Below are 23,838 nucleotides of genomic sequence, written 5' to 3' on the forward strand. Positions count from 1 at the left end.
TTTGGGGATCCTCTGCCATTCCTTCTTGCAGATCCTCTCCAGTTCTGTCAGGTTGAATGGTAAACGTTGGTGGACCGCCATTTTTAGGTCTCTCCAGAGATGCTCAATTTGGTTTAAGTCAGGGCTCTGGCTGGGCCATTGAAGAACAGTCACAGAGTTGTTGTGAAGGCACTCCTTCGTTATTTTAGCTGTGTGCTTAGGGTCATTGTCTTGTTGGAAGGTAAACCTTCGGCCCAGTCTGAGGTCCTGAGCACTCTGGAGAAGGTTTTCGTCCAGGATATCCCTGTACTTGGCCGCATTCATCTTTCCCTCGATTGCAACCAGTCGTCCTGTCCCTGCAGCTATATATATATAATAGGGCTGGGTAAAAAATATTGATAACTCAATATTAATCGATTCTCATTTTTACGTAACGATATCGAATTCTTAGATCCCAAGAATCGATTAGTCTATCCTGTTTTCAGTTATTGGACGGAACGTTGAAGGGCACTTCCCATCCAATAAATCGCAATAAGCATTGTGCGTTGGTACTTTTAATATGAAACAAAGTCTCAGATTTCAAATTCTGTCCATCCATTGTACTGCTGTCACACCCCTGTGGACTGTCGATTGTGGTTTCTCCCTCTGTGTCCTTATTTAATTGTTCCTGTTCTCATTATTAGTTAATCACCTCATTGTGCTCACCTGTCTGCCCCTCGTTATCCACCCTATATCAGTTTCTGTCCATTGTGTTCCAGTTTGTCGGTTATTGTGAATGTTACCCTGTGCGTGTGCTCCTACCCTATTGTGAATTGATTAAAGTGTTCTTCTATCCTTCATCCTCGTCGTCCTGCCTGTTCTCTGGCACAGCAACACTGTGACAGAATAACCGACCCCACCGAAGACAAATATGATGGCTAGTGAGCTGTGTTGGAAGAGGCAGCTGGTTTTGGTCCGTAGAGCGCCGGCGGATTGGAGGTTTCGATCGCCGGCTGCTCGGAAGTCGAGATCGCCGGCTGCCGCCAACGCATGCCCTCTGGCCTCTCAACATTTCTGGACATGGCGCTGCCCCTGAAGTTCACTGCTCCTATCCTCACCCCAGAATTGGCTCTAGAAAGCGTTCCTTCGTCTTCTGAGTTTCCTTCACCTCCTCTGGTCCCGTCCAGCCCTCCATCATCTCTAGAGCGCCCCCCCCAGTGCCAGCTCCAGCCCCAAAACTCGCTCCAGTGCCAGCTCCTCGAAAGCGCTTTGCTGTGCCTGCTCCTCCAGAGCACCTTCCAGTGCCAGCACCACGTAAGCGCTTCCCTTATCCCCAGTTCAGCCCCCGGAGAGCTCCTGATTCAGAGTTAAGCCCAGAAAGGGCTCCTGTTCCCGAGTTCTGCCCAGGAAGGGCTCCTGTTTCCCCATTAAGCCCGGGGAGGGCTCCTGATTCCCCGTTAAGCCCGGGGAGGGCTCCTGATCCCCAGTTCTGCCCAGTGTCGGCTCCAGCCCCAGAGCTCGCTCCAGTGTCGGCTCCAGCCCCAGAGCTTGCTCCAGTGTCGGCTCCAGCCCCAGAGCTCGCTCCAGTGTCTGCTCCAGGCCCAGTGCCCGCTCCTTGTAAGCGTATTCCAGAGCGCCCTCAAGTGCCTGCTCCTCCTGAGCGCCCGCCTGAGCCCGTTCGTCCTGAGCAACCCCCAGGATACCTAGTTTTCCCCAAGAAAATTTTCGGAGGATCCACCATGGTCTCCCGAGTCCCCTGATCCGCCATGGCCTCTCGAGGCCCCTGATCTGCCATGGCAGAATGTGCATCCATCAACATAAACATACATTAGCCAAACCCTGTTTGTTTTTACGTGTTATTTATAGTAAACCATATTACAGATGCGTTGTCAGATTTAAGTTGAACCGTGGTCCTAGTGCGTGCCGAACCGTGTGTGGAGAACCGTATGTTTTGATTTTTTTCTGCGAACCTTTCCACCCCTAATATATATTTCCATCCCTAATTGGTTTTTCACAATTTCTAGACAAAGCTTGGCTTAACTACAAAAAATATATATATTCATGATAAAAATACTAATGGGAATTTACCATTTTATTAATTTACATGACTTTTCCAGGTCTAAAAATCACACTTTGTGATGGCTACCTCATATATCCATTATATCCACAAATGGTAATCTTGATTTTTTTGGGGGGAATTATTATTATTTGGCCGATTTTAATGCTCGTTTTATGTATTTTGAATCATTTTAAGTCTTTCCTTTTGGAAGTTGAGAACCATTACTCTAAGTCTCTCAAGGCATCTCCATAGCATTTAGCGAGGAATGGAGTAGAATTTAAGACTTTATTCACAAAAAATCATGAAAAGCATTTGCTGATGTTATCAAATAATCTTATCAAAGAATCATGCGATCCAGTTCATAAAACTTGTCCAAACTATTTATTTACAAGAACGAAATAATCCGAGAAGTGGGTCTGTTTCTCACACAATACTATCTTATGGCATCAGAAGACTTGAAATGTAGTCCAAGAGTCATATGGACCACTTGAATGAGACTTTCATGGCACTTTTGAGCCGTAGTCTGGAAAAAGTCACCAGAATGTTCTTCAAAAGTTCACTCTTTTTGATCCACGGAAGAAAGTCGTGAGGGTTTGAAACAAGATGAGCTATGTTGCATACTAACACAAGGGGAAGCTCCCATTATAATAAGCAAGGTTAAATACTCTATTATGACAAAAGAACCAGGTGTTCTTTGTGCTCCTCACGGCTGTTTTTTAGAACGACTACCTTACATTCAAGGATGATAAATACATCTGCAGTGCAGTGGAGGAGATGTCCTGGAAGAACTTGAGTCATGACAGAAACTCTTGATAGAAGAAACCTAAAAAAAAATGCTGATGTGTCTGTATCCCTTAAGTGACTAGTTATATAACAAAACCACCTCTTACACACAGCCTCTTGCTCTCTGCTGTCTGTGTTGACACAAGAGTGGCAAAAGAGAGAGGGCAGTGGATTGTTTCGCTTTAGGGCGCTGGATGTTGTTGGTGGGGGGCAGTCATTCACCCAGGGTGTTGAAACTTCTCTTTCCTGTAATCAGTGCACCCCGCTTTCTTTGATCACAACATTGTTTCAGTAATGAGCCATACATACAAGACAGCAAAGCCCCTGCTGTCACCTCAGCCCTCCGAGGCACAGCTGCAACAGAGAGGCAGACCTCGAGAACGTCGCTTAAGAGACTTGTTAGTGACTGTCACTATTATTGTTGCTTATATTTTTTAGGTTAGGGATTTGAGCACCCAATATTAGGATGTTTTATTAAAACTGTATCATATTGGTCAATATTGGAGGTGTATCATCCAGTATGTAATATTTTTTATTATGCATGCTCATTTCCCTTATTTTTATATTTCATTTGCAGTCATCTAACCTTTAATCTTTAAACTAATATTTTAACACTGTTAAATGTAATATTTAGCAAAACTCAAAATTAATATCCATTTTGCATGCCATTGTGATGGCCAAATTCACTTGTAGCATTTGAAATGATCAATTAAAAAAATATATATTTAGACAAAATATTATAGAACTTTGATATCGGCCATTTATTGGTCATCGGCCATAACAGAACAGAACTGTAATATTTGTGCATCATTACAGTGTTCTGTGATCTTAGTACTTGTATCTTTACATTTTGTTGTTTTAAAGGGGTCATATGATGCTTTTTTAAAGATCATTATTTGGTATAACAGAATATGTTGACATGCTTTAATGTTCAAAAAATATTATTTTTCAAATACTGTACATTATTGTAAGTCCTATATGCCCCGCCTCTCTCAAACGCTTAGTTTTCAACAAAGTCCCTCCTTCCTTTGGCCAGCTGACCCAGTGCATTGTGACTGGCCGAATATCGCAAGCACTCATCGGAAATGTAACGCCCCTTACCATAATCGCGAGCTTCATCTTTCAAAATATCCTTTGATTTTGATTTGCATACTGTCACGGAAACACCAGGCTTTTCCACTCATCAGCGATCCCAATCACCGGAGTTCTGATCACCCGCACCTGACCGTCATTCACTAATCACCAGCACCACCGTATAAGAGCACACAGTTCACAGAAACACATTGTCTGGTCTCCATTGTGGAAAAGGACTCATCGCTCATGCCAAGCTACTTACCTGAACTCTTGTTCCAAGTCTCCCGATCTCCTTCGTCTTCTCACGCTCTCCAAAACCTGGTAACAGATTATACCGTCATCAGTATCCTTGCAAACCTGTCTGTTTGATTCTAATCTGTCTGACCACGTGTTACACATACACATTTTGTATTTTATTAAATGGAATCTATCTGAGTGGCTAATATTAGAAATAAGTTAGACCTATTTGTTAAGATAGGATCAGATCAGGTAGGATTTTTAAAAAAGAAATGAATACTTACTTGAATATTTAGCAAGGATGCATTAAATTGATCACAAGTAAATACATTTAGAATATTAGGGGGGGGGGGAATCTAATATTTTATGTATAAATGTATACATTTTTAAAATTTGATTCTTTGACGAATACTGATAATAATAAGCAATATTTCCCGAGCAGCAAATCAATGTATTAGATTGATTTTTGAAGGATCATGACACACTAAAGACTGGAGTAATGACTGCTGAAAATTCAGCTTTGCATCGCAGGAATAAATTACATTTTCAAATGTATTAAAATAGAAAACAGTTATTTTAAATGGTACTAATATTTCACAATATTACTGTATTTATGATCAAATAAATGCATCTTTGGTGAGCATTATTTTTTCAAACACTAAACTTTTTTTTTTACCAACCCCAAACTTTGAATCTAATATTTTATGTATAAATGTATACATTTTTTAAAATTTGATTCTTTGACGAATACTGATAATAATAAGCAATATTTCCCGAGCAGCAAATCAATGTATTAGATAGATTTTTGAAGGATCATGACACACTAAAGACTGGAGTTAATGATCGCAGGAATAAATTACATTTTCAAATGTATTAAAATAGAAAACAGTTATTTTAAATGGTACTAATATTTCACAATATTACTGTATTTATGATCAAATAAATGCATCTTTGGTGAGCATTATTTTTTCAAACACTAAACTTTTTTTTTTACCAACCCCAAACTTTTGTATTGTCGTGCAAGCTAAATTTCAGAAAAGCCAGTTGATAAGTTGACAATGAAAATAAGAAATATTAGACAAACTGTCCATTTAAATGCAAAAGAATGTGAGTTATTTTAAATGGTACTAATATTTCACAATATTACTGTATTTATGATCAAATAAATGCATCTTTGGTGAGCATTATTTTTTCAAACACTAAACTTTTTTTTTTACCAACCCCAAACTTTTGTATAGTCGTGCAAGCTAAATTTCAGAAAAGCCAGTTGATAAGTTAACAATGAAAATAAGAAATATTAGACAAACTGTCCATTTAAATGCAAAAGAATGTGCATCCAACCTCATATGGAGCTCAGCATCGCTGGAGCACATGTCCTGTTTGAGAATGCATGTACAATGAGGAATTCCTTCATGGTTGGGCAGATTTTGTCATGTATTTTGTTTTCATTATTTATACAACATTTTTAAAACACTTTTAGGCTATATATGGAATCCAATGTAGTTTTTTGAATCCTAGACTCCCAGAGGTTGCACTCAGATGAGCTGTTTGTACTTCTAAAAGTTATCATTAGTTTTCCTGTCGATACATAACAGCAGTTGATGAATCCTAGTTCCTTTTTTTATATGAAATTCCTCTTTAATAATTGCGTACCATTTATTTAGCTAGTAGATTCAATGATGGACAATACTGAATGTAAGTCTTTGAGGATAAATGCCACTGTAAAAGCGCTGATCATAATTTGCAACGTAGTAAAGCAACATTCACATATGTTAAATGGCACTTTATTTAGTACCTTTATGGCCATGCAATATGCTGCCTGCTGCAATTGTATGACGCCCCACTGTTTCTGACATGACTGGCTTCATCATGGGTCCTGCACATGGTGCTGTTAGCCCTCCCATGTTTGTACCTTGAAGGTTGTACATTTTTTATAGCCAGATTAATTTTAATGGAAAGATATAACCCTCTATACCAAGAGGCTTGAAATGGTTATATATAGAGTCCTTAACCAAGTCAACCAGCAGATAGTAGTTCTACAACAACTTCTCATTTGACATATAAAGGCCCAGCTTCTAAATTGCAAAGTCTATGACTCATGCAAGACATTTATTATTTTATTTTATTATTTTAATTTTCAGACACATTTTGAATTATTTCATTTATTGGCATTTTTGGCATTTATTTTAAGGAATCGTGTTAGAAAAAAAATCTTAGAAAAGCCATTGAGCTAGTTTGGTAACAATAAAAATGAGCTAGTTGTTAACAAAAAACAAGTTAACAATAAAAATAAATTTTTTTTGGTTTAGTTTAGTTTTCCTTAATTCAGCTTCAGTAATTGAATTGGCAATTCAATTCTGAATGATACAAAACCCTGCTTCCCACAGTCCTTTGCTCTATTGCCAACCTTCTTGGTTGCTCCCAAAATATCCTGAGCCACCCTGACTCTCCGTGTAACCGTGGTTGTCAGTTTGACCATCGGCTGGAAACAGTTATGTAAAAGGCAGAACTGGCTGCTGTTAGATGAGCCTGAGAGGAAGCCTGATTAAAGGCAGAGCTTTGGCATGGCACATGAATAATCTCTCCAGGCCTGTTTGGATCTGCATGCCTGGATGCTGCTGGTACTGTACAATGTGTCACGGATAATGAACTTAGCATTTCTCCTGCTGAAGCACACACATGTACACACACAGCTGTCGGCTCTTGTGATTGCTCTTGAGAGGTTGAGTGTGGAGCAGCAGTGTGGGTGTTTGAAGATCTTAGCTAAATTATTTTGACTCTTGACCTCCACACGACACGTGTGACCTGTTATGCTTGCATTCCAGATACAACTGAGTTAAATTAGATGGCTGGAAGAGTGAAAGTGTGAATGGGTTGATCTCACATACTGTACCCTGTGAATATAATTAGTACTTATAAAGCACATATCATGTCTAGGTTATATTTCACCCCTAAATAATAATAATAATAATAATAATAATGATTACATTTAGTTTAAAAAAAAAAAAACTCATTACAGTAATGTCAATCAATTGTATTGTTTTACAAAAAAATATATAATTTTGGTGAATGTTAATATTAATAAAGTTTAAAATCAGTATTTGGTCAGTTTGCATTTATACATTTTAATATTTATTTCTGATATTATCTGATATATAAGATATTATTAAATATTTCAATATTAAATATTTCAATTAAATTATATTTAAATATTTTATTTAAATATGCAACCTTCTTGTTATTATTAATAATTGTAATTTTCAGGAAGATAATGCAACATGAATCCAGGCACTTTATTTATTTTTTAGTTATGTCCTTTTTTTTTTTTTTTGCTATGGATTCAAGGGTCTTTGAGATGGAAATTGTATTTCAAATATGACACCGTATATTATATTTGGGTAGCATCTCTTTTGATAAGTTGGTTAATAATGAATATAAATTCATATTCAGTGTCCTGGCGGACAGCAAACAGATGGCCATAAGAAAATGGTTAAAGGCAGAGCCACATTCTCATTCACATTATACTCAACATTTGGTAACACTTCAATATAGGGACCAATTCTCACTATTAACTAGTTGCTTATTAGCATGCCTATTATTAACATATTGGCTGTTTATTAGTACTTATAAAGCACATATTCTGCTTGACCATATTCTACATCTCTACCTAAACTCAACAACTACCTTACTAACTATTAATAAGCAGCAAATCAGGAGTTTGAGTTGTAGTTAATGGTTTGTTAATATCGAGAATTGGACCTTAAAATAAAGTGTGACCCAACATTTATATTATGGAAAGTCTTTCTCTCTGAAGTATTAAATTGAGTCTAAAAGGCTAAATGGACTAAGTGCATTAAAGCCACGCAGCCAGATTTTCTTTGAATTGTTAGGATAGATAGAAGAGAAAATTCTGTCATTAATTACTCACCCTCATGTCGTTCCAAACCTTCGTTCATCTTCGGAACATAAATTAAAGGGGACTTTTACATGGTGTTTGCATATAAATGTGTCTTAGCAGTGTGTGGACACAACCACCCTACAATGATAAAAATCCATTCACTTGGATTTTTTTAATCCCCAAAAAACCTAGACAGTTTCATTTATCAAGCCATTTTGATTTTCTCAGAAAGCCATTTCGATTTTTTTTTTGTCAGAAAGCTCTCGGATTTCATCAAAAATATTTTAATTTGGGTTCCGAAGATGAACGAAGGTCTTGCAGGTTTGGAACGACATGAAGGTGAGCAAATAATGACAGAATTTTCATTTTTGGGTGAATTATCCCTTTAATGTATTTTGGTTTATTAAGGTAATAGCACCATGTTACAGTTATTGTAGAAGGAGGGAAAAAAAAAAATATATATATATATATTCCACGAATAAATTCAATAAATTAGAATGTCGTGGAAAAGTTCATTTATTTCAGTAATTCAACTCAAATTGTGAAACTCGTGTATTAAATAAATTTAGTGCACACAGACTGAAGTAGTTTAAGTCTTTGGTTCTTTTAATTGTGATGATTTTGGCTCACATTTAACAAAAACCCACCAATTCACTATCTCAACAAATTAGTATATGGTGACATGCTAATCAACTCAAAACACCTGCAAAGGTTTCCTGAGTCTTCAAAATGGTCTCTCAGCTTGGTTCACTAGGCTACACAATCATGGGGAAGGCTGCTGATCTGACAGTTGTCCAGAAGACAATCATTGACACCCTTCACAAGGAGGGTAAGCCACAAACATTCATTGCCAAAGAAGCTGGCTGTTCACAGAGTGATGTATCCAAGCATGTTAACAGAAAGTTGAGTGGAAGGAAAAAGTGTGGAAGAAAAAGATGCACAACCAAACGAGAGAACCGCAGCCTTATGAGGATTGTCAAGAAAAATCGATTCAAGAATTTGAGTGAACTTCAACATGAATGGACTGAGGCTGGGGTCAAGGCATCAAGAGCCACCACACACAGACGTGTCAAGGAATTTGGCTACAGTTGTCGTATTCCTCTTGTTAAGCCACTCCTGAACCACAGACAACATCAGAGGCGTCTTACCTGGAATTGGTGGGTTTTTGTTAAATGTGAGCCAAAATCATCACAATTAAAAGAACCAAAGACTTAAACTACTTCAGTCGGTGTGCATTGAATTTATTTAATACACAAGTTTCACAATTTGAGTTGAATTACTGAAATAAATGAACTTTTCCACGACATTCTAATTTGAGATGCACCTGTGTATATATATATATATATATATATATATATATATACACACACATATACTGTATATGTGGTTCATATATGCGATTTTATTAATTATTTATAAATATCTACTTCTTTTACTTCAATCATTTATAAGATTGATGAGATTCACCCTAAAACATCCATCAAGACATTTTCTAAATAAACCCACGTAAACTAAAATGATGATAGCTTCTCCAGTTCCTTTCAAATTCAGGAATCGAGAGTATAATTTAGTTTGAAGAACACTGTGGCCTTTGATTTTTCAAGATTGACTAGAGGTCTTGCTCTAGCTGTATCAGAAGGATTCACTCATAGCACCCTTGAGCACTGGGATGTTGGGAATGGCTCGTGGAATCAGATTAGTAGAGATATAATTGGGTTAGTGAGAGTCTTGAGTGGCCAGCGAGACAGAAAGATCAGGTAATCCACACAAGCTGCTAAAAGTTGAAGCAAACAGTTGAACTACAAACCTTGAGTGTGAAGAATGTGTGCCCACATACGAATCTCTGATACAACTAACATTTTAATTGCACACAAACACATACAGTGCCTTCAGCTTTCTTATTTTGTCAAACATTTTGATAGCTGATGCCTCCTCTTTTTTTTTTGTTTCTCTCTCTTCAGAGTAAAGAAATCACCTTTCAGCTGCAAGAGGATTTGATGAAAGTCCTCAACGAGCTCTACACGGTAAGTACCGTAATGAATAACACTCCTCTCATTGACAGCTATGTATAGTGAGTTGTGATAGTCAATCTCTTGTGAGAACAGAAAAATGTAGTATTTTATGCCTATACTTCTAGCTTCAGGCTGCACCCAGGAGTGTACTATGGTGAAAGACCCATAAAATGGCCTATACTTCATGCATCCTCATCTCTGACCTTGGTAGATTACGGTGTTTACACCAATAATCAATAGTTAATTCTCAGACTTTAATTACTGCTGTCAAGCCCACCGCAATCGCTCGGAAGATTCATGTGTCCTTTGCTTCCCCGGTGGTCTTAATAAGATGATAATGTATTCCCAGGTCTAAAAAACACCTGCTATGAGGACTTGTCCTCTGTGTGTTTATTTGTTTGCAAAGTTCAACGTTGCATAATATGTGTTTTTCTGTTAAATCTGTTTACTTTAGTTGCTTTGTACTTTATTAACATGTCTTAACTAAATGATTTGAAAAAGCGTAAATTAAGTGATGAATTATGTATCTTCAATGTTAATATTCCAAGTTTTTGTTTTTAGCCTGTGACTGTCAAAAACAACACAAACGACGGAGAATTGGTTTCTTTTTGTAACTCATTGTGTCACTAGTTCCACGCATGTTGAAATGCCATTGGCCCCATATCGTACTCCTCATAGCTGTTTTTAAAGGGGTCATATGATGCTATTTTAAAGATCATTATTTTGTGTATTTGGTGTAACAGAATATGTTGACATGCTTTAATGTTCAAAAAACACATTATTTTTCAAATACTGTACATTATTGTAGGTCCTCTATGCCCCGCCTCTCTCAAATGGGTCGTTTTCAACAAAGCCCCCTCCTTTGACAAGCGCAGTCTGCTCTGATTGGCCAGCTGACCCAGTGCATTGTGATTGGCCAAACACCACAAGCACGCGTTGGAAATGTAACGCCCCTTACCATAATCGCAGCTTCAGCTTTCAAAGTAAATATCAAGACAGTTTATAATGTCGTTAGTTTTACCATCAGTTCAAGCCCGAAAGGGCAACAGAGTCGCGTGACAGACACAGTGATGATGCAGTACACAAGCCGCGGTTAAGACAGCTGACGTGCTATGATTCCTGACAGACTGTTCACTCTCCTGTGATGTGACCCTGTTCCCCACACACACACACACAATGGCTGACTCTTAACTTTTATAAAGAATATCTCTTTGGATTTGAGACTTTAGTCTTTGCAACTTTACAGATCTTCTTTATGCACCAAGAGCTTGTAACACTCCAAAGAGAAAGGAAAACTTGAAATTGCGTCATATGACCCCTTTAAAACAGGGTTCCTCAATAGGCGGCCTGCAGGCCACATCCAGCCCGTGAGGGAAAAAAGTTTGGCCCGCGCTAATTTCAAATAATGTGTCATGAAAATTCAAACGCAGCATCAGAAAGCTACATTAACTTACGTTGTGTCTACACCAGACGCGAGCGGCGCGGCACAATAAAATACAAAATCCATTATAATCAGTGATGCTGTCAACACTGGATGCGGCGCGACACGACAAATCCCAGACAGTAAACTGCTGACTCGTTCTATTTATAACGTACTGACACAATGTTCAAATGATTTGCAATGCTTTGTCGCGTCCAGTGTAGATACGATGTGACAGCAAAAACATGGCGAGTGTGTAGAAAAGAAAAGTGGACACGGAAAATAGATGATTCAAATGTGAATGGACTGAACAGTTTTGGGTGACTGATATCTTTGTTATGGAATACACGTGTTGGTTCGCAGTGAGTTCACAATTTTAACGTACAAGTTTGCTTTAATTTATTTTCAAGATCTGAGGTAAAATATATCTATTGTTGCTTTCACTATGGCTATAAAGATAACGCAAAATAATATTCAAACTCACATTAGACACTTTTAACATTGAATAAAGCACATAATCATTACCTGAGATTATCACGGTCATATTTTGTATGTTGTTCCTGTTGCGACGTTGCAGAAAATAAAAACCGTTTCAAAAATAGAATCCCATGTTGCTTATTATCACGTGTCGCTGTCGCGGGTGGTTAGGACAAAAACTACAAGGAATGTAATATTCAACAGGCAAAGTTCTTCTGCATCTAAATGCAAAAATTTTCAGAATTGTTTGAATAAAACAGACTATGGGGGAAAAAATCTGAATATTCATCTTGTGACCATTTTGTGATTATTTTAACAAAAGCAACACTAATATAATAAATGTAATAATAATAACAGTTTTATACTATATATATATATATATATATATATATATATAAGTATATATACAGGTCAGTGACCTTTGGCTTGGTATTGTTGGCAGAATACGGCCCTCGGCGAAAACTAATTGAGGAACCCTGTTTTAAAACATCAGATATGTTCTGATTGGTTGGTTTTGTCATTTTGCACAGCATTTCAGTTTCTATTATACATAGCAATGAAGTACATGGGATCTTCAATTTTAACTTGCACTATTATTTAAAAGTTGTTCACCAAGGCTTATTTAAAAATACAGTAAAAATATTATTTAGTATTATTGTGAAATATTATTACCATTTTAAATAACTTTTCTATTTTAATATATTTTAATATGTAATTTATTCCTGTGATGACAAAGTTGAATTTTCAGCATCAATATTCCAGACTTAAGTGTTACATGATTCTTCAGAAATCATTCTTATATGCTGATCTGTGCTCAAGAAGCTTTTTTTTTTATCAATGTTGAAAATAGTTGTGTTGCTTAATATTTTTGTGGAAACCATTATTTATATTTTTATATATATATATATATATAAGGATTATTAATATTAAAAATATTAGGATTCTTTGATGAATAGAAAGTTAAAAAAACAGCATTTATTTGAAGTAGAATTTTATTGGGGCAATGTAAAACTGTACTTTTTATCTCATTTTTAAAAATATTTTATATAATACAAAATAATATTAATTTAAAAATATTTTATATAATACAAAATAATATTAAATACAAACTTGTTAATATAATACAAATTATATTAAATACAAATTAAATATATTTAATATATTATATTAAATATATTTTAACATATATTTAAAAAATATATATTTTAATATTTGATTTAATAAAATGTAATACATCTTTGCTATATTAAAGTATTAATTTCTCACCCCAAAACATTTGAATGACAAAATTTCTGCTTTCAAAATTTTCACTAAACTGGTTTCAATTAGAAATGGTGATTTTGATTTGTCTTTCCATTCTCTCATCATAAGAACCCATCGAGAAAATCAATCCCAGATTCTTTTTTTATTTTTTGAAGCAGTCACATTTATATTTTTTGAACGTTTGATCTTGTAATCGTTCCACACAGCACAGCTTCCTTTTGATCAGTGTAGAAGTATATCATTCTTTTTGACCTGAATTACCCTTCTGGAGAGAAACACTCTTGTAGGACCGTTGCATTAGAAATCCTCCATGCAACCACAGCCAGTAAAATAACAGGTCTGGTGTGACTCTAAAATCGGGCCTTCTAAAACCAGCAGAAATGTAAACAGAGTCCCAGAGCAGTAAGTGGAGAGCGGGGCCCCTGGTTTGGTCTGCCATCCTAGCCATGTGTCTAATTATACAGTCGTGGACAGCAGTGCACTGTGCTGCTCCGACGGTACATATTTATGAACAATATTTAGTTTGGTCCACGTTTTATAGTCAAGCTCTCTTTTGAGGCCCTTTGAGGCTTTACTGTACTGTGAATTATAATGCTGCGTGACTGCCACTGTGATTATGGCCTGGACTGACCTGGTGTTCAGAGGTCTAATCGTGAATGGGTCCTTGTAATCAGCTTGGTGCTCAGTCACCTTTGATTGAGGAGAAGGCAAGCTGATGTAGAGCTTAGCGCTTTAGCATTAGCATCAGGCTTCACAAAGAGGCTTACAACGCACAAGGCACAAAAACATTACAATCGTATTTACAAAACTGTTAAAGGTTTCATTTTTTCCCACCTAAATAAGTGTTAGCGTGCATTTCTAACAGTCAGACAGCCAGGGAAAAAAATGAGAGGGCAGCAGTGCATGCTAATGCTCATATTTACGTTTAGAGAATAAAACAAACACGTTACCCTTATAGGGATAGTCCACCTTAAAATAAAAATTCTAGCATTATTTACTCACCCTCATGTCATTCCTAATATGAATGACTGAATTTGTTTTGTTTATTTTCTTTCGTAAAAGAGATATCTTGAAGAATGTTGGTAACCAACATGTACAGTATGGACATAAAGTACAATATAAGTTAATAGTAGCTGAAACGGTTTAGTTATCAATATTCTTTAAAATATATTATTTTGTGTTCCACAGAGAAAAGAAATGCATACGGGTTTGTAATAACATGAGGGTGAGTAAATTATGACTGATTTTTGGCAGGACTGTCCCTGCAGGGTTAAAGTTTGGAGAGTAACTCGTCCGCCACCATTTTTGCTAGGAATATATTTTGTTTCTTAATGGTTGTGCTAACAATTTTTTGCTTATGGGCTATAAAACTACCTATTAAAAATCTATTAGATTTATATTGAATGATGGACCCGAGCCATATCCACTGTTATTTTAGGATTTATACTAATAATAGTATAGTATTTATAAATATTTTACTATTTTTAGTTTTAGTGTGGGTTTTAATATTTTTATTATGTGCCTTTGTCATTTTTATTTTATGAATTATTTATTCTTAATTTTTAAAAATATTTTTAGCTTTATTTTTATTTCATTTTTAGTATTAGTAATTTTAATGCTTCATCTTAAAATTAGTTTTTAGTTCGTTTCCAAGGCAGCACTTTATTTAAATTATTGAAAGCAATTTTTAATCATATCAGTTTTAGTTAACGATACCAACACTGGCCATATCTAGAGGCTAAAATATCATAGATATTTAGAGGTCTACCCACCCAGAATACCACCCAAAATACCATAGCAATGCACTAAAAACCAATAAAGAGTGTCTTAGCAACCACATAACATGCATTAGCATCTCTCTTTTTTTTCCAGAAGATGTTTCAGTATTGCCGTGTACTTTTAAAACTTTTACTTTCATAGAAACTGACATAATTTTATATATTTCTAGGAAAAGAGAGTTATCAGCTGCATGCAGTGTTCAATCATGCCGTGCCGATGTTACATCAATTACAATGTGACAAAGCTTTTAGCATTAACTAAGAGCTCGCACTTTGTGAAGAGTTTGACATGGTAGGCATAATTAGTTTGCTAGTACAGGCTCATACGTTCTGAGTCACATCCTAATGCTCATTATAAAATTAATCTGGATATGACTAATTGCCACCTAACCAAAACAATGACTCAAGCCGTCTGAAGCAGCGTTTACCATTATGTTGCACATTCACATCTCAATAATTGGATTTCTTCACATGGGTTTAGTAGTCCAATATGTGCATTTCATCTGAAAAGGCCTTTGGGTTTGATGAAAGAAGTTGAGTAAGGTAAAAAATATTAGGTGATGCGGTACAGTACGCGACTGATTCTGTTTGCAGTTACCAGTGTAGTTCAAATATGACGTTTTACCAGTGTAATAGTTTCAATATCTCTAATAGTACCAGTAAAAGTGTATTTTTTTTTTCTTGGTAAAATAAAAGCTCCATCACGGCCCATTAAGAAGCTAGAATTTTGTTTCATTTTGTTACTCTTTGAAAGAGCTGATTGTAACTTAAACGGGTCATATGATGCTACATGCACTTTTACAAGTTGTTTGAACTGAAATGTGTGTTGGCAGTGTGTGTACACAACCACCCTATAATGATAAAAATCCACCCAGTGTTTTTTTGTTAATCTACTAAAATCTTTACCCTTTTCTCAAAGTTAGCCAATCTCAGATGGCTGTCTGTGTGATGTCACAAAAACAGGCCCCTCCCATGATAGTTTGATTGACAGTAGTGTTTCAGCACAGACTGGACTGGCGTCTTACCTTAGACCCGCCCTGAGTGAGCTGTCATCAGTCCGCCATTGTTTCACCGCCGGAGTAGATGTAGACAAGAATGACTCCTAAGCGATTGAGGTGTTCTGTTGTTGGATGCAATAATGAACATAACAGTCGTCATTTACTCCTGAAATCTGAGCTGCTGAAGATGCAGTGGATTGTTTGTTTTTGAAGGGAATGCACCCCTGATCTACATAAATGCATCTATGTTCGCGCAAATCATTCATGATCCAGCCTCATCTACAGAAGAAGTGAGTGTAAGGTTTTTTAATGAATCTTTACAAATCGCCTTTCCTAACAATGTGCTAATTAGCCAGTTTCACGATGAATGCGGCTAAAGTAAACAGTCTCTCTGAGAGCAGCTCGGAAGAGAGGGGCGGGGGCAGCAGAGCTCATTAACATTTAAAGGAAAATGCTACAAAATGCATGCTCTGAAAAGAGCTGTTTTTGACAGGGTAAAAAAGGTGTTTTTTACACTACCATTGAGACAATTTAACCAAACTATCTTAGACTTTTCATTAAGACCCTAAAGAATCATATCAACTTGTGGAAAATGGGCATCCTATGACCCCTTTAAATGCAAATGAAGGTATATGAAAGAAAAAAATATGCATCTCTATTTTGTCTTAAAACATTTCAGTTGGTGCTTTTTGGCTTTACATAACAAAAGAAAGTTTGTCTGAAGGAGAACAGAATTGATTTGTGTCAAGTGGGAGGATGGAGATGTTTTGGTTCAGACGAGCAGCACCTCTCTGGAGCTCAGCTGGCTGTTGTTGAACTTTGACCTCTGACCTCTGGGTCCGGCAGGTGATGAAAACCTACCATATGTATCACACGGAGAGCATCAGTGCCGAGAGCAAACTGAAAGAGGCTGAGAAGCAAGAGGAGAAGCAGATCGGACGTGTTGGAGATCCCGTCTTTCACATCCGACTAGAGGAAAGACACCAGAGACGGAGCTCTGTGAAGAAGATTGAGAAGATGAAGGAGAAGGTAAATAAGAAATAAAGTGTTTAGTAACACAACAACCAGACTACGATCGACCATCCAAAGAAACTGTCAGAATCAATCTCAAGTTCTCAAGGCCTATTGGATCCATACCTCATATAATGGAATGTCTGAGTCATATTTTACTGAAAAAATAAAATAAAAGAGTAAATAAAGAAAAATGAAATAATTTAAATAATTTAAAGAAATAATTCTTTAAAGAAAATGCCTATTTTATTATATTTTTTAACATGACTGTATTTTTATGACAATTAAGCACATTTAAATTTATTTTTAATTATCATAAATAAGTTAACAGTATTTAAAATAAAATCCTAAAATAGGCTTAAATTAATTTGTACAAAATGTAATATCTTATTTCTTTTGATTTTGACCCATATTTCATTAATTATTTGTAATGTGCTTTCTCATACCGTACACAAAACACGACAGAACATGTAATGCAAAGAATAAACCAAACTTAAATGCAATAAAATGGCAAACAATAAAAAAGTTATTATTATTATAATTATTAATGAACTTCCTTCTGGACCTAAGTTTTATGCATCAGACATGTTTTTGATAGAAGACATGCCTGACCCTGCTTTCACAGGAATGGCAATGTTTTATGCTCTTAGTATATTTGTTTTTTGTTAAAACCCGTGACAAATGATTTAACAGCTGGGGGATTGTTTTTTCCATGGATGCTTCCTGGAACGAGACATTGTGGGATGGTTAAAATATGGAAGTTAGCGTGAGTCACTGTCTGTTGGTCAGTCAATTGAGTTAAACGACTTTAAGTGTGTCTGATATAGGGCTGCACGATCAATCGAAATGGAATCGCGATTCGACAGAAGCTGCGATTGTCATGCGTATCTTTCAGTGAAGCACGGTTCTGTGATCAGCAGTAAATCTCCATCCAAAGGCCAGAGGGCGCTCTCGCACTGAAACTCCAAATACGTCTCGCAGAAGAGACCCAGAAAATGCCTATCACTGCAGCTGAATAAACAGAAGATTCAACTGCTTTCATTGATTCAACGTGACTAATAAACACACGACTACGGCAATATACGGTTTATCGGAGTTCTTCTTCTTATTATTATTATAATTTTATTTAAAATAAAGTATATTTATAATGCAATGCGTTTATCACTGCTTAAATACTATGAAATATGTTGCGTGCCTTATTCTGTGTAAGAAGCCACATCATCTCACAGAAGGATTTATTTCAAACACTCGACTGATGTTATGAAGTGAGTTTGGAGTAAAAATATGTTATTAAATGTGTTATTTTCACATGCTTTCAGATGGAGCAGCATTTACTTCACAGAGCCGTAGTTCACTGAGAAGCTATGCAAAGAGCTGTCATTATCGCGAACGATTTCTTCGATTTCAGAATCACGCAATAAAATCGTCTGCATTTTTTTGCGTAACTTGTCAGTGAACCATGGCTATGTGTAGTAAATTCTGCTCCATCTGAAAGCACGTGATGATGATTTCCTGCTGATTACAGAACCGGCTTTTTTCAACAAATTGCGCATGACAATCACATTCGATTAATCGTGCAGCCCTATGTCTGAATGTTAGTAATATCCTTGCTGATACAGGAAATGAGCAATACTTGTTCTTTAAGATTTTTTGTAACCACATAGATGTACCATATAAGTCCATAAATGTCTGTATAATTATTTTTTGCAGTTTATATGCTTATATATCTTTTTGATTTATTTTTGGAAGCATTTATTCCCTGTCTCTCCACACAAAAAATCTCGAAAGAACAGGCTGCATGCAGAGATAAAAGCACCTTTGCATGTTTTTATGTTTCAACAAATTTCTCAAATTCTGTCTGTTTCGTTTCTCCACTCTTTCTCTCTCATCAGAGGCAGGCCAAGCACTCTGAGAACAAGCTGAAGTCGATCAAAGCTCGGAACGAATACCTGCTGACGCTCGAAGCCACTAATGCTTCAATCTTCAAGTATTATATTCACGACTTGTCTGATTTAACAGACGTAAGTACTGGGGAATGAAAAGGAGGTTCAGGGATTCTTCCACAGACTAAGAAACTTAGTGTGACAAGTAGGACAGTTATAAATGGTTTCAAACTGACCTCAGATCTGCTGGGACAGCTAAATATGACAAAGACTGCTGCCGTTTTCATCGGTTTCTTGGTTGAATATGCATCTTTGTCTACACCTGCTTTGATCTGAGGAAATGCATAGACTCCTCAGTAAGATTTCTGTCAACGTTGCATTCAAATTTAAGCTATTGAGACTTCAAATGCAGGCGTGTCTGTCAGGAATGAGATGTTTTAAAAAATGCACTGTGGTTAAAATGCATTCATTTCCATATCTCCAAGTAACCACACAAACCTGTTATTTAAATACGTTTTATGAAGGCCTGATTGTCAAATGCATTCGATTGAGAGAGAATGAGGAGCTTAACGTAACGTCTGTGTAAAATAAGGTGGTAAAGAATGATCCTCGTAGAGAATAAGCTAAGAAAATAATGGTGGTTTAAACGTAGGTGGAGAAACCAGAGGCCTTTTCCAAAAGTGTGTGACTAAATGAAAAAGCTTTTATTTTGCATTTTTATTTCTAGTGTAGTACAAAATTATTCATTCAATTTTAGGGGATCATTTACATTAAAATGTTTTATATATTATTGTCCCTCTTTTCTTTTAATGACAGCAACACTCCACAAGTTTGTGTAAAACCTGATGATCATGTTCTCTATCATTATTTGAGATTATATAAATAGTTCTCCTAGATATAGTTGAGAATATTAAATATTTCTTATTCATTTCACATCATTAGTTTTCTTTGTTTCAAATATTCAACATTTAATTTCCAGGTGGAATATTATTATTATTATTATTTTTATTTTTTTTGTACCCCCTTTTTATGTTATTTTGTATGAGGTGGCTGTTGTCCTACTTTTATATTAAGGTACTGTATGTCCCCCTTCTGAATATGTCAAAGCATTTTTTTTTAGCATGAATGGCGAAGAAGTGGCACCCAGCCCTAAAACCCAGTTTTCTGTTAATCAGACTGTCTGGGAGTCTCTTTTAGATCAACTACTGTATGTTACAATGTACCTTTTTCACGTTTTGAGCACTGAGCACTGCTCCTTCACTATTTTACAGCCCCAGCATAAATTATTATCAAATCCTGTCAGCATCATTTATTTATAAACTGAATATCCAGCAATATTATTTTCATCTACGAAACAAAAACCTCTCTGCAGGGAGAGAGTGTTTGGGTGATATTATATGCGTGCACAGTCAGTTTTTTAGACATTTCTTTGGAGGAGAAAGAACTCGACCTTGTCTGGTTAAAATTATATCTTGTATAAAGATGTTTTTGCCCCTGCATACTGCTAACGAACCAATGGGTACCTCTGCATGGGCTCCCCATTATGGGTCCATGTTTATTAATATAATTTTTATTTTATTTATTTATTTTTTATTTTGGCATGCAAGTCAAGCTCCTAAAACCCCAAAGCAGGTTCATAAAAATGGCTGCGTCATCATTTGGCTCAAGTCAGTGCATAATTTGACTCTCAATTTGAGTTCTGGCACAAGAACCACACCATTTCAGTGAAAAAAGGGTATCCAAATTCTTAAAACAATCAGCAGTCTGACAGACAGAGCAGGCCATCGTGATAATGAAATAAAATGGACTTTGGAGGTTTGCAGACGCTTTGGGAGTCGAGATCTGGCAGATCTTCCAGTGACACCCACCGGCAGAACTTAAATAACCTCCCCAAGGACGCCCCAGTTCTCCCCCATATTTTATTATCTAATTTAATGCATCTTTTTGCATTTCAGTTCCCCATGACTCCAGTATCGGAGTCAAAATCAAATTATGGAAATTCCTGCCAGTCTACGCTTAGCCTTGAACAACTAGGCTACAGGGCTGTTTAGCACAAGTCTTCAGAATCCAAAGCCTTATAAAGACAGCACACACATAACCAGAGCACAGTCAGTATGAGGTCATGTAGGAACGGTCAGACACAGGGTCACAAATATTCCCAAAGCCACAGTTGCTGATAGACCAGTACGTCATGCTGTGCCATTGGTGTTAATATGTTTGGAATGTCAGCTGTGAGTAAGACCTGACGTTTGCTGAAAGTGGCTGAAAGTGACAGATCTTTACTGGTAACCAATAGGTTGTAGGTTTGAGTCTATTCAAGATCTGTCACTTTACTTCACAGGAACTGTGTATTCAATATGTGTACTGTCACTTAAAATTTTGCTACACTTTATTTAAAATGTGTCCGTTAACTGACCTCTTATGCTGCTTTTAAATTACGTTTCACAATTAAAAATGACTTTTGTATAGATTTTGTGTACTGTTAATGACCAATTGAGATGCAACTTGCCAGAAGATGCTACATATTTACATCATTTATGAGATAGTGTACTGTCTTTTTAAATTTGGCCGCTTTACAGTATCAGTGTCAGTTAAGTAACTTTTTATGCTGGTTTCAAAACACACTGAAAATAACTGTACAATATAGTTTGTGTAGATTGTGTACTATTGATGACAAAATGATTACAACTTGCCAGAAAATGCTGCTTATTTACCTAATTTATGAGTGGATAGTCTTTGCACAATTAAAATACATTATCCATCAATATTTGTGGCAGCATGGGAATGATTAAATAATAGATTAAGCATCAATTACACACCTAATATGCATCCTTTGCTCTTCTTTTTGTTGCACTAGTGCTTAAAAGCTTCCTCACTTTGTTGGGAAGTAAGACACACCATCCGTTTTATCATTTGAATGCAGCATATATTACTTAGAAAGATTCTTTGCCCATTATTTAGATTTTTCTGGGCTTTAATAGGTAACGTTTCTCTTCTCTTGGCCTCTCATTTTCCTGTATAGTGTTGTGATCTGGGATATCACGCCTCTCTGAACCGGGCTTTGCGGACCTACCTCTCTGCCGAATATAACCTGGAGACGTCTCGTCACGAGGGTCTGGACATCATTGAGAACGCGGTGGACAGTCTGGACCCACGTAGTGACCGCCAGCGCTTCATGGAAATGTACCCTACTGCCTTCTGCCCACCCGTCAAATTTGAGTTCCAGCCACATATGGGAGATGAGGTCAGATTTAAACAAAGCCGTACCCACATACATATGTACAAACACAGTAGCAGCCACATTGTCACCCAGTGTTTGGTTAAGTAACAACTTAACACCATGTAAACTGAGAGAACTGAGATTTTCTTAACAGTCTGTTATGCTGTAGTTTTTTGTATGTTTTCTTAAACTGCTTGTGTTGTCATTTCTATAAATGTATGTCTAGTAGTTGTGCAAGTAGTAGAAATATTTCTATAAAATCAAGGTTTTTTTATTATTGGTTGATTATTCACAAAAGTAAGAAAATAATGGAAATAGCTAAAGTTTGTCTTGGGGATTAAGAAAGAGTCAACTTAAAATTTCTTTGTTTTTTTTATTTTGATATTATTTTACAGATTTGGTTTTTCACATTGGATTGAACGCCTTAAAGTGGGACAAACCAAATTGCATTACAAATTTCCTCAAATTCATTGCTAATTGTTAACTGGAGGATGATGATGGTAAGAAAGAAGAAACATAAAGAAGCTTCTGCAATATTTCCTAATAAATTGCCCAGAGACATGGCAAAAATATCACTTTTCAACCCAAAGTAGTGGGATTATTTCCAATTCACCCCATGTTCACTTTAAATGTGATTCTGTAATAAATTTTTTTTTTAGATATATCTGTCTTTATGTAACTGTCTATTTATTTAAAAATAAAATTTATTCCTGTGGTGGCAAATCTATATTATCAGGAGCCATTAATGCTGTCTTCAGTGTCACATTATCCTTTAGAAATCATTTAAATATGCTGATTTCAAGAATTTCTTATTTTTATCAATGAAGAATCAGTTGAGCTGCTTTATTTTTTTCATGGAAAAGGCGATGCATCATTTACAGAATTCTTTGAATAGAAAAGTCAAAAGGACAAAATTTATTTGAAATGGAAATCTTCGTAAAATTATAAATGTGTTTTATTTTGATAAAAATTAATGCATCCTTGCTGCATAAGGTATTAATCTCTTTAAAAGAAAATGTAGTGACCCAATACTTTTGAACTCCCATGGTACATCTACCAGCCCATCCATTAACCTCATGCTAATCTTGTCTAAAGCCGTGTTGAAGCATATGAGATCATACAGGATACAGAGTGGAGAAAAGCGTCTTAATGAAATTCTGAATTATATGTGGTCAGGATTGCTTCATATCCTTCTTTTATTGTGTATCAGCTGGCAGCGTGTGCGCAGAGCGCTGAGAGCAAATCATATTGTATTTCTCGCCCTTAAGCAGTTTTGAGAGAGTGTTTATTGGATTTATCTTCCTTAATTGGCCATTTTGTCACTGATATAATGTCTGCGCATGGTTTACAACCTGTTGTTTTGCAGTCATGCCTGTACTCTCTTGGTCAATGAAACCAACTGGGGTTTTGCTTTATAAGAGTCGGTTATAATGATTGTGCCAGGTGTTGGTTATTTGTTTGAAAATGAGATTCCTCCTCTAGAGAGCTCTGTTCTATTAGAGCAGGATCTCTAAAGGCCCGTTCACAACAAGGATGATAACTATAATGATAGCAATAAAGATGTAGTTTTAAAAATCATTCTAAATTGAAAAGAATAGCAGAGTCAACACAAACAATAACGATAACGGCACAGTGGAACAATATTGTTGGAATCACTTTCAAAGTGTTTTCTCAGCTGATGAACGATGAAAACATTGACAGCCAATCAGAATCCATCTTGCTTCAAAGAGCTTGAAATAGATGACACAACGTTGGTGGGTTATGGTT

General features: G+C 36.2%; 1 protein-coding gene across 2 annotated transcripts in view; it reads left to right on the top strand.

Moving 5' to 3' along the window:
- Positions 1-23,838, top strand: part of LOC107587018 (SLIT-ROBO Rho GTPase-activating protein 1-like) — an 88,839-nt gene that overhangs the window by 23,158 nt on the left and 41,843 nt on the right. For both annotated transcript variants that reach the window (XM_016274614.1, XM_016274615.1), the window contains exons 3-6: positions 9,971-10,033; positions 16,804-16,986; positions 18,861-18,989; positions 21,874-22,095. In XM_016274614.1, the coding sequence (XP_016130100.1) occupies positions 9,971-10,033; positions 16,804-16,986; positions 18,861-18,989; positions 21,874-22,095 (597 nt within the window). The remainder of the gene's footprint in view (positions 1-9,970; positions 10,034-16,803; positions 16,987-18,860; positions 18,990-21,873; positions 22,096-23,838) is intronic.

This window comes from Sinocyclocheilus grahami, unplaced genomic scaffold (genome assembly GCF_001515645.1).
Source record: "Sinocyclocheilus grahami isolate Dianchi unplaced genomic scaffold, SAMN03320097.WGS_v1.1 scaffold88.1, whole genome shotgun sequence".
NCBI classification, from domain to species: domain Eukaryota; kingdom Metazoa; phylum Chordata; class Actinopteri; order Cypriniformes; family Cyprinidae; genus Sinocyclocheilus; species Sinocyclocheilus grahami.